Here is a 12102-nt window from a genome sequence, read left to right as displayed (position 1 = left end):
CCCTATTTTAGATAACACTTTATATAGCTCAAAATGACTGAGCAAGTCTATAAACTTCTCAGAGAAGTGTTAACAGCGATCAGGGCAGAGGGTCATTTCCCCAAAGACTTTCGTAGAACGGGAGCCACATATATCGCCCCCTGGCAGCCTAAAGATAGAATGCAGGTTTAAGACACTGGGTTTGGTTTGACTTTTTCATTTTCCCAGAAGCAACATTTACCTTTTACACTCTCTTTGGCCTGAACAAATCTACATGTAACTACACACCCATGCTGTTGAGAGGAAATAGAGTCTGACCGGCCAAACTACAAGGCAGCAAAAAGGCATGATGGTGTGTGCTGTGGGGATACTTCTTTCTTACCTCAGCACAGCTGGCCAGTCATGGTGTGACTAGGTTGTGATTGTTGGATCTTTTTTGTTTTGCCTTGTCCAGACACTTACAGCAAAAGGTTACCAAGACATCCCTTAGCCAAGTGGACAAGGTGTGGGAGGAGGGGATTTCTGACTATTTGACCATCTTACATGCAGTTCACAAAGAATATTAATTCTGTTTATGTCTACTTGCACCAATGGGGGATACAGTGGGTACATCAGAACTCTGGAGCATAGGTTACAGATAACTGAGACCCTTTTAACACTGTAAGAAGGGCCTATAGTTATATAAATAAATACACTACCAGTGTAACCCTGACTCCACTTAATCAAGAATCAGAGTTTTTTGCACTGAGAGTGACTCCATTAAGATCTTTCTACCAGACATGTGCTTGTCGTTTAGAGTCTGGTATGTTCTGAAATGTGTTGCACATTAATGCATGTGTGCAATGATGAATGGATGTTGTTGTAACCCGTCTTGGGAATACAGAGTGCAGTCTATTTTCTGTGTTTTACTCAGTGCCGCTTTGTACGAAATGCGGGATGAAACGTGGAAAGGTCTCAGAGAGTTCATTTATTACTTAAAATCGTGGCGATCGTGGCTCAAGAGTTGGGCGTTCGCCTTGTAATCGGAAGGTTGCCGGTTCGAGCCCCGGCTTGGACAGTCTTGGTCGTTGTGTCCTTGGGCAAGACACTTCACCCGTTGCCTACTGGTGGTGGTCAGAGGGCCCGGTGGCGCCAGTGTCCGGCAGCCTCGCCTCTGTCAGTGCGCCCCAGGGTGGCTGTGGCTACAATGTAGCTTGCCATCACCAGTGTGTGAATGTGTGTGTGAATGGGTGGATGACTGGATATGTAAAGCGCTTTGGGGTCCTTAGGGACTAGTAAAGCGCTATATAAATACAGGCCATTTACCATTTACCATTTAAACTGAAAAAGTCAAACCCTGACAGAGTGAAATTATTAGTATATAAGAAACCATGAGGTAAATAGTAGTTACCAGATGCTCTCTGTGCACTTGACAGGGGCTAACTTTACAAACACTCCCAAAGAACATATTCCAAAGCCCATGGTAGCATGAAGCCCTAAACTCCTAATACTTTCTGAAAATGTATCAGTACCAGCAGCCTACAAATAAAATGTTACGGTATCTCTACATGGTTTGGCAACCTTTCCATCAAACTCTGCATGACAAATAGCATGTCAATCAGCTTGTCATGGAAGTATGTTCACTACCAGACCTACCACTGCTCTGTCAAAAACAAATAGTCCCCCAAAAATTACCAGTATTAGATGGTTATGTTATCAAGACTCACAGCGGATGCCGTAGATCATAAGTGGGTCCAGCTGCTTCTTTCCATGTTTGCCCTGCCCAGAGAGATTTGACATGGCCTGGACCTCACGGTGGAATAGGTAGTCCAGCAGCGTCAGCGCCATTTTCTCTGCTGTGCGACAGTTTGTGCTGATATGAAGCATATCAGCTGCAGATATTGGACAGCGAACTCGCATCTCTGGGTTGTTCTCATCTCCTAACCAGGTGCCGGCTGGATAATCATCTAAAGAACAGAGGAGGAACGGCTCTTCAAAGAGTTGCACAGATTGAGAAATATTTTACAGCAACAGCCACTGAGATAATTGATATAATATGACAGCACCCCCATGTGGCAGTAAAAAGGAAGTGAGTGAATTTGTGTAAAACTTAGTATAACTGTTATAAAAAAACAGAATATGTGGTTTGGTCACAGTGTATGCTAGCTATTAAGTAAACCACATGACCAATGCATTAGGCATATGGTAACATCTAACTTGCTGACTAACAGAAATTTTTATAATGGTAACCCAAAGTTGCAAATGAATGAATAATAGTTTGCCTTTGAAGGTAACCAAGAAATTCAGATCCAATAAAAATTATCCAACCAGCAAGCACAACAATGGGACAATGTGGACTTCGTTTAAGTTTGCATAGTTAACTATTTTCTCTTGGTTTCAGACAGAAAAACAGAGTAATGCAACTCAAGGCATGAATAATGCCTAACAGCATCTGAGGCAGAAAAACAGGGAAATTAACACATCAGCACAGTTTGCCATCTATTTAATATGGAGATTAGCTGAAAGAGTCACGTTAGACACATTAAACAACTAAAAACTGAACAAAACATTCAAAATCAATTACTGAGAGGTCTAAAAATGTCAGGGGGTAATTTACTGCAAGTGACTTTTCCTTAGAGTTGATGCAGATGAACATGTTGAGCACTGTGTACTTTTAGTGCATAAGTGTTTTTGCTATTAGTGGGATTGCAGATGGGACATTGTTGAGGCTTGTTGCTGTGAAGTCGCCAAAGATCAGGAAGTCATTTTGAAAGAAAAAAAAAAAAGGCTGAAAAACCCCTAGCTTTTTCCCCCCCTGCCACAATCAGTAATGGTAGTGCTCACCATATGTGACTGTCACTTTCTACTGTAGAAAAATTGTGATACAGAAATTTTGAACACATGGCAGAACTAAGTTTGAAAATGAGTAACATGGGCATTAAAAACAACCTATGGCTCTATGTAAGTAATATACTTGTCCTTTTCTAATTTTAAGAAGAAACTAAAGATATGTGCCTTGCTGTGCCTCTTCACCAGCGTGGTCATACCTTCTGCATTGAGTGTGATGAGAGTGACATTTTGGCCTTTCTGTGCATTGCTTGATTGACCACCGTTGGAAACACAATCACTGGCCTCTGAGCCACTCTCCTGTTCCTCTTGACTCTCTTCTGGGCCAGGGACCTTTACTAGGATGGTGTTGTGTCGCCTCCTGGTCACTGTGCTGCAAAGAAACACAATGCATTGACAGATCTTGTTTGGCCAGAAAAACAAAATAGGTACACTCAGACTATTAGCTCAACTGAAAAATTGTTATAAGGCAGTAACTTGACATAACTTGTGTGGTGGTGTGTTTGGACAGATATAACATACAGTATAATAAGTGTGCCACTCACTTGCTAAGCAGGTTCTCCAGAGGAGTGTCTTCTGGACTTGAGGGCTTCGGCGGTTCACTGCTCACAATAACATTTGTTTGTGGGACAACACTGAGAGCAAAACAAATAGTTTTCATTTTCATTGAACTTTTAACCTGCCTGACTGACTGGTGGCCAATATGGCACCAACATTTAGAGCTTACCATCGCACTTTGTTCCAAGTCTGAGTGGCCCCTTGAGGGGATCCTGCAACCATAGGAACCTGAATGGGACTTCTGGCACATGGTGCCATGCTATCCAGTTTGCGTGCAAGGTTTTTGCATGCAGCATCCAGAGACTGTAGCTTTGACTCAATTCCCTCCAGCCGCTGGCTGATTGACCCAGTGAATGATACCAACAAGTTCTGAAAAAAATTCAAAAGCAAAATTAAGCTCTACCAACTACATATAAATGTATGACCAGTAAACAGTATATGGTTTATAAAGAGCTGCTACCTTAATAAGAGCGATATCTTGATTGCTATTGTTATTCTCCTGGCCGTTGCTTAATTTCCTTCTTTTCTTCTGAGACCTTTCTTCATCATCTTCATGATTGTCCATCATGTCTGCCATGAATCAAAGGAAAAGACACCCTCAAAACAACACACCAAACCATCCTGTTAGATTTTACTTCAAGAGTGAAGGTGTGCTTCTACACAGGAGAAAAGTACTAACTGTCTGCTTAATCCTAACCTTATATTATAAAAAGAGTCTAATGACCTTTTTTTTTGCAAAGGAATCTTACCAGTACGATTTTCCTGGTTAAAGTCCTCCACTGTTATTTGCACAATTTCATTCAGCTCTTGTTCAGACATTGTTCACCGCTGAAATGCAGGAAGAACATGTTCAACTTAAAAAGACATTAAAATATTCATTTACTGATATGTTTATATAAATTAAAATATCTTTTTGCTGTCTGTTTCTATTTACACATTAGCAGTGGGCAATATGATTGTAGGGAATTTCTGTTTTCTTTGTATTATTGTATAGAATAGAATACAATAGAATAGAATAGAATAGTCCTTAATTGTCATTGTACATGTACATCGAAAATATGGGTGCTCCATGCCAACTGCGCAGGAATAAAATATAAATAATAAGACAACAGGAATAAATAGTAAAAAGGAGAGATAAACCAATTAGAGGAATATATACAAATATAAGAGAAAGGCACACATTGGAGAACAGAGTGCTTGGAAGTAGTTTAAAGGAATTGGTCTGAGTATAGAGTCCTTATGTGAGTGGCCTGAGTGATGAGAGTTACTCGGACAATGGTTCAGATTGGTGAGGTGCGGGGGGATAGTTTTTGTTAACAGTCTGAATAGCCCAGGAGAAGAAGCTGTTTGTGAATCCGGAGGTGTGGGACCTGATTCAACTGAGGCACGGACCAGAGGGCAGCAGGTCAAACAGGTTTCTCAGTAGTGGCCCCCTGCGTACCAAACATCCAGGCAGTAGGAGGGCACGCTCTCCACTGAAGAGTGGTAGAAGGCCAGCAGCAGGTTCTGGTTCAGGTTATTCTGCCTCAGGACACAGAGAAAGTGCAGCCACTCTTGGGCCTTCTTTACCAGGGCATTTGTGTTGTGGTCCAGGTGAGATCAGTGGACATAAAGTGCTGTGAGGCAACTGTTGTTGTGATATGGTACCATTTTAAATAACGCTCAATTGAATTGGATTGAAACTCTTTTGTGCCATGTAATAGTGCCGTGCAGAGATAAACCAACATGAGGTATATTAAAAAAAATCATGCACAGACACCTGTGGCTGCAGGAAGAATGCTACTGTGTGTGTATTTCCCTTCACTGTAAGCAGCAGTGAAGCTGCCTTTGACATTCTACTCACATTTTAGGCATAACAACAGCCCTGGGCACCTTCTTCAGTTTGAAGTCTATTTTCTTCTGTTTTGCATGCAAGAGAAGTATCGTGTATTGGACTCTTAAAGTAGCCAAAATGTAGGTAACCACAAAACAGTGGGTGAAGACAATGACCGAGGCCTGCAGCTGCAGCTGCATGCACACTGCTTCCACTAAATACACTAAATAACATGTGTAGCAGAGTGTGAGAAACAATTTAACTAAAGAGGCAGTGTTCTTCTCAAGACTGTTAAAACAGTACTGGAATAAACAACCCACTTTCTAAAGGTTTACGAACTGATGATTAGGTAATAATGCTACATAAATAACAACCATATTCCTTTAGTCTCAAAAGCTGACTTTGTGTTGGCTGCTAAAGAACTACTACCCCTGGCAGAGAAGAAATGCAAAACCAAAAAAAATGATTTGAGCATACAGTGTGCCTCAGCTTTTCAGATCAATCCATCATTTGAAACATTCAGTTACAATTTACTGGCAGGAGGGGAGGGATAGCTCAGTAGGTAGAGTGGTGGCCCCATGATCGGAAGGTCGGGGGTTTGATTCCCCTGAACAGCTACCCTGAGGTACCCCTGAGCAAGGTACCGTCCCTACACACTGCTCCCCGGGCGCCCAATGGCTGCCCACTGCTTCACTGAGTGAATGGGTTAAATGCAGAGAGCGATTTTCCCCACGGGGACCAATAAAGTACACTTTCTTCTTCTTTCTTCAGTGGTCAACATCCTCAAGTCAAGTATTCATGACAGGATTTCCGAAAAAGGCATTCGTGCCATTTATCTTTTACATGAAGTCTCAAGTTTTCATGACACATACTGTGCTTGTATCTGATGTTCTACAATTTATGCTCAAATACTTGGTTGGGTACGTTTGTGTGTGTGCAGTTAATCATTATTTTTGAAAAAATTAATATAATGTTATTAAAGTATTCGAATACCTTAGCAGTATTCGTGTTGTGTGCACCCCAAGGTTTACTTATGTAATCTCAAAGGTCCTCTTCCATTAAGTGTAGCTTTATATAATAACCACTATGTTATCAATAGTACAACAATAAAGGTTCTCTCCTTCAGTACAAATGTTTGACATGTTTAGTTAAGTTTTATCTTTTCTTGTCCTCACACAGGAACTCCATATTCTTAAACCAAGTACAACTCTGGGCTCTATAACAAAAGATAGATCTCTACAAAAATGCCTGTGTCCTGAGTAACACTTCAAAGTGGCAGTTACTACGACGGAATATTAGGAGCAGATTAAAAGAAAAGCAATACTGTTGATCGTTTTAATAATAAAGTAGTGGAAACGTGGAGATCATCATTGTTGTGTCAAGACAAACTGCCATATTTTCTATACCTGTACAAAAATCCTTTGTTTAGATGAATTAGTGAAACAAATTAATTAGCCTTTCTGTGATACAACATACATCCTCTTCATTGGACAAGAGTGGAACCATCAACAACCTTGCATCTGTCCATTACCAGCCATTTAATTTTGTACAAACCCACTCTTCTTAATTTGTGTTTTTGTCTATCTGACCAGATGCATCTTTCTGCAGCATATTTTTGACTTATCACTTTATACTTATCAAGAGATGAGAAATCATATGCTTCCTTGTTACTAAAACCGATTCTGAAGTACGGTTTCCCTAACCCAGAGACTATGGCAACTGTGGCAGTTTGTTTTGTGTAATCGCCACATATAATTTTTCTCCCCCTTATAATAGTATTTTGACTTTAATCTCAAAATGATCGATAATATTTTTTTCTTAATGTGGTCCTAATACTCATACATACTCATACAGTTAGGGTTACACTTTTAATAAGCTACCTTTACACAACAAATATATGACAATGTAACTCCCACAAAACTGTCAAATTCAGTAACCCAAGAAAGATCTAGCACTTACACACTCCAAACTAATTTATTTTTGCAAGTTGCAGTAGAGTATTTGCAACTTCTGATCCGTGTATCAGTTCACTTGAATACATGTTATAAGTTGTCCTGTTTTGAGCCTTTATGTATTGCCAAATATTGAAAAAAAAAAATCCTGTATAATTCATCGAATTTTAGCTGCTGCTTTTCATTTGTTGCATTGCTTTGTTTGCCTACTTTCAAGGTTTCCTTGGTCTTTGTGTCATAACTGCACAATTGCTTTAGTGATTTGCCTACATTTTGGAAACAAAATGTTGGAGCTGTAATGCAAATGCTAACACCAACACATTTTTAGCGCAGTTGTGGAACAAATTATTAAAAACAAAAGTATTACTCCAGAAATGCACAGCACCTCAATTAAAATGTGTGAGAGAAGGATCCATCTATTGTAAATACAAGGCTTATATCCTCATAACAGCCACGAATAAACTAACAATCATGTTGTGTGTATGAGAAATGATATCCAGAGTCATGATCTCGCAGCTTTGTCTTCCTGAGTCATTTCCTCGTTTCCCAAACATGGCAAAAAAGCATAGATGCATAAGGGAAAATTACAATAATCAAAGTATGACATTTTTATGTGGGCCCGTCTCTACGTAACTAACAAAAGCATGGATTGCAGCTTAAGAGTAATAGTTTGCGCCATTACTTTACATTTAAAAAAAGAATAATAAATGTGTTTTGTCCTTAAACTTACACAAAGGAAACTTTGTTACTGAAGACACACACCATTTATGTAAGAGGGTTTATTTGAATGCTATGCCCAACATAAAATGAGCGAAAATCAGTTTTAGAGTAGCTCAACTAAATTAAGCCCTATGTAAAACGGTCTGAAATTGCAAAAAGCTCCTGGCGCTTTTTTTAAAGCAGGCTACCGTTACCTGTGATAGTGGCTAGCTATAAGGAAACGCGGTCGTACACAGCTGTTTCAGGCTATTTTCTTTAGACTTTAGCTGCTTAGCCTAGATTACTACAGTTTAGCTTACAAATATAAAGAAATGGCACGGAGCTGGTACACGTCTACTAGCCAAACTAACGAGCTTTAGATTGGTTAGTTAACTGGGCGGGGGTCTGACGATGCTAAACACAGGCGAATAAACGGAGGAAAACTAACTTGGAGCATCTATTTGTTATGTATCTATGTAATGCGACTAGACATACGGTTCAAAACTACTGTACTTCAGATATTTTATTTATTTTTCATTAGTTAATTAGCGTCAGCAGAATCATAACTAGCACCTAATGTTAGCTGCCGCTACAAAATCGGATTTGAAAGCTTGCATGCTAACTTAAAGGAGACGCTATTTAAGCTAGCGTGGTAGTTAGCATGCTAGTTGGGCCTAAAGGCCTTTGGAGCGTAATGCAAAATTCGTTTAATGCTGAAGCAATCGCTAAATTAAATGTGATTTTGATGCAGCTTCTCTCCTCATTCTCGCACACAACACATGTACCGTGTAAGATTGGGTTATATTACCGTGTGAATGGTGAATTCTCGTGTTGTTTGTAGAGCTTCCGATAATGGCGTCGTTCCTCGCGAGAGATGAGACCTTGCCTTCGTGTGCTTCACACGGAGGTTTCCTCAACGCTCATTCAAGGGAGCTCAGTCTGCAGGAGACCGCTTGTCACCGCTGTAGACGCCACTCACAGACTGCACGATTGCTTCTTTTCAAGCTGTTTTATCTGAATCTGAAAAAAGCCGAGTTCCATTAAATTGTACAGTTTATTCGACTACTCATCATGATACCCCATGAAAATAAAGCACAGTATCTTAATACAACCTCTGTGGCAAGCACTGAGATTGGATAAAGGGATAACATGTTTGTTTAACCCTGTAATTTTTAAACGTCCACAAAACGTTTCTTACATCCATGGTAATCCAACTCCTCAGGATTGTTTGTTATCTTGATTTAATCCTAGTCTTTGTTTGCATCAGTAGGTACCTTATAGAGTATATATTACTGTATTTTACTATTTTGGTTTCCCAGTGATTGGAGTAAATGGGTTTATTTTCCTCTACATTGTTTGCCCTTTTATGTAGATGATTTGGCACAAGAAATTAAGCAGGCCACTAACTATTGTTCACAATGTAGATGACTCTGATGTTTATTTCTGAGACAGATAATCAGCAAAAATGATAAAAAACAACAACAAAAACAAAGCAAATTCAGTTGAAACATTACAAAATTCAAGGTCAGCTGAAGCGCAAGTGTATTTTTATCAAGCGTTTTACATTTACTTGTTTGGTCTTCAGTGTACATATAAAGGTGTTTATTATATTCAAATAAACACGTTAACTATAGAGCAAGAATAATACGTGCAAAATGTTGCAGGATAGAGAAGAATAACTTATACAAACAATATATTTTATTTTATATATTACTATCATAGAATATGCCAATATCTAGTATAGAGCATATTGCTTTGCACTAAAATGTAACTCTCTCAACAACTGTGGTGAAGAGGTGGTGAGTGCTACAAGTAAAAGCAGCAAATGACCAGCAGATGGAGCGACTGGCAGGCTCAGTCCATCTTTCAGCTAGGCAGGGATTTGACACACTGTTTTTAGACATTTTTCTGTTCCTCTGGGTGATACAAGAATAAGAAAATGCAGCAGATATTAGGTTATTACAATCACTATATTAAGTGTCTATTAACTCTCCACATAGCAGTGGTTGCACTTTTCATCATTAAGAGCTGTATAGGTAGAGCTAGATAGCATTGTTTAAAAGGACTCAGATCTGCAGATGAGGCTCAAGGTTCAGTTCATAGTGCGAATGGTGATGCAGAAGGGCTGTTCCTGGTTGGAATACATGTCTGTAAATAAAAATATTTTTAAAATAACATATTCTTATATGCACACCAGTGTGCTACCATGGGAGAATTTTCTGCCATACATCTCAGAATCAGAATCAGAAAGGGTTTTATTGCCAAATGTTGAGCAGGTTTACAACATTAGGAAATTGCTGCGGTAATTAGTGCAAACATACTGTCATATAACGCTTAAATAGACATAAAAATAAGAATTAAAAGTGCTAAGTAGATAGATATATACATGAGTGCAGGTGGTGATCAGTGCCAAACATGGAATGATGCAGTGAACACAGTGTAGGGTCATGTGTTAGTGGTGGGAACAGTCATACGGTTATTGTTCATGAGTCCAACAGCAGAGGGGAAGAAACTGTTCTTATGGCGAGAGGTTCTGGTGCGACTGGACCCTCCTGCCTGAGGGGAGCAGGTCAAACAGACTGTGTCCAGGGTGAGAAGGGTCAGCTGTGATCCGAGCTGCACGCCCCAGTGTCCTGGAGGTGTACAGGTCCTGCAGAGATGGAAGTCTGCAGCCAATCACCTTCTCAGCAGAGCGCACAACACGCTGCAGTCTCTGTTTGTCCCTGATAGTGGCTCCAGCGTACCACACGGTGATGGAGGAGGTGAGGATGGACTCAATGATTGCAGTGTAGAATTGCATCATTGTCCGTGTTGGCAGGTTGAATTTCTTCAGCTGCCTCAGGAAGTACATCCTTCCTCCCACTCCCACTTCAGGTCCTGGGTGATGGTGGTACCCAGGAAGCGGAATGAGTCCACAGTGGTGATGAGGGTGTCAGTCAGGATGATGGGGGGGAGTGGGGCTGTGTGCTTCCTGAAGTTCACAATAATCTCCACTGTCTTCTGGGCATTCAGCACCAGGTTGTTGTGGCTGCACCAGGACAACAGACGTTCAACCTCCCTCCTGTAGGCAGACTCATCCCCGTCTGAGATGAGTCCAATAATGGTGGTGTCATCTGCAAACTTGATTAGCTTGACAGACTGATGGGTGGAGGTGCAGCAGTTAGTGTACAGGGAGAAGAGCAGAGGAGAAAGAACACAGCCCTGTGGGGAGCCGGTGCTGATGGTCCGGGAGTCCGAGACATTCTTTCCCAGCCTCACATGCTGCTTCCTGTCCGTCAGGAAGTCAGTGATCCACCGGCAGATGGGATCAGGCACATTCATCTGGGAAAGCTTGCCTTGGGGAAAATCTCCTCTGATATGTCTAAAAAATACTTTCCTCATTCAACCTGGTAAGTTTAGATTCATATGCCTAGAAAAAGGTGTCAGTTTCCAGTGGTCACGATGAAAAATGTTAGATCTTTCATACTGCATACATGGCTCGCTCATTTCCTTTCCCTTTTCTTATTTTATTTTTAAATGTCTACTGTTTGTTTGTTTGTTATTTAATTTCTGGGTTATTTTATGAATATAATCCTTTGTTTGATTCATTGTTCGGGCCTCCTCGATTTTCCTCATCATGTCCTAGTCCATTTAGAGAATGACAACATTTCAGATTGTCATCCAGGGTTAGAAAGAGAACAGGAAACAGATTTAGTGTATGAGCAAGTACTCCTTTGTGTTGCAGTTGTCTCCAGTGATTACTATTATGAGTGTTGCTGCCAGAATGTTTATTGTTTAGCCTTCATTAAATGTGGAGACACTCACCCGTCTTTCTTAGAAAAAACAAGTGTCTTCTCAGCTGTGTCATTTTTTCCCTTTTTTCTTTTTTGGCCTTTCTTGTTTTCGGAGTAATCCTTGGTGGCGATATCTGTTGGGTGTAGGTATTTCAGAGCTCCGGCTGTTGAGGTTTAACCTTTCAAAATGCCTCTAATCCAGCAAGCGCTAGAAGATGGGAATATAAAGCTCAGTTTAGGCAGGATCAGGGGAAGTTTGTAGATTGTGGCCAAAAGGATTCAAATTATACTCGCCTGCATACATCAAGTGGCTAAGTGGCAGATGTCTAGTTAATGGTGTTTTGAATATGGCAGCATCTGAAGGAAGTGTTTGCTGGTATTAGATGAGTCTATATTAGATACAAACTGCAGGAATGATGACTTATGCTGCATTATTCCTAGAAACAAGTGATCAGAAACATCTCAGTCCTTTCTTCTGATTAACCTCGTATTGTGGTTTATC

The 12102-nt window shown here is 40.4% G+C and overlaps 1 protein-coding gene across 1 annotated transcript in view; it reads right to left on the bottom strand.

The window, feature by feature from the left end:
- The window catches only part of banp (BTG3 associated nuclear protein), a 34987-nt gene extending 26285 nt beyond the window's left edge, over positions 1 to 8702 (bottom strand). Inside the window, exons 1-7 of the mRNA XM_085357309.1 lie at positions 8636 to 8702; positions 4113 to 4191; positions 3824 to 3933; positions 3533 to 3732; positions 3351 to 3440; positions 3006 to 3178; positions 1686 to 1925 (exon numbers count right to left, since the gene is read on the bottom strand). Of these exons, the coding sequence (XP_085213435.1) occupies positions 1686 to 1925; positions 3006 to 3178; positions 3351 to 3440; positions 3533 to 3732; positions 3824 to 3933; positions 4113 to 4182 (883 nt within the window). The 5' untranslated portion in view covers positions 4183 to 4191; positions 8636 to 8702. The remainder of the gene's footprint in view (positions 1 to 1685; positions 1926 to 3005; positions 3179 to 3350; positions 3441 to 3532; positions 3733 to 3823; positions 3934 to 4112; positions 4192 to 8635) is intronic.
- Between the last annotated feature and the right edge of the window lie 3400 nt (positions 8703 to 12102).

Source organism: Diplotaxodon limnothrissa, linkage group LG7 (genome assembly GCF_057381915.1).
Source record: "Diplotaxodon limnothrissa isolate DT_005_m linkage group LG7, D_limnothrissa_male_GT1.1, whole genome shotgun sequence".
In the NCBI taxonomy this organism is placed as follows: domain Eukaryota; kingdom Metazoa; phylum Chordata; class Actinopteri; order Cichliformes; family Cichlidae; genus Diplotaxodon; species Diplotaxodon limnothrissa.
This window is presented reverse-complemented; position numbering and strand designations above follow the sequence as displayed.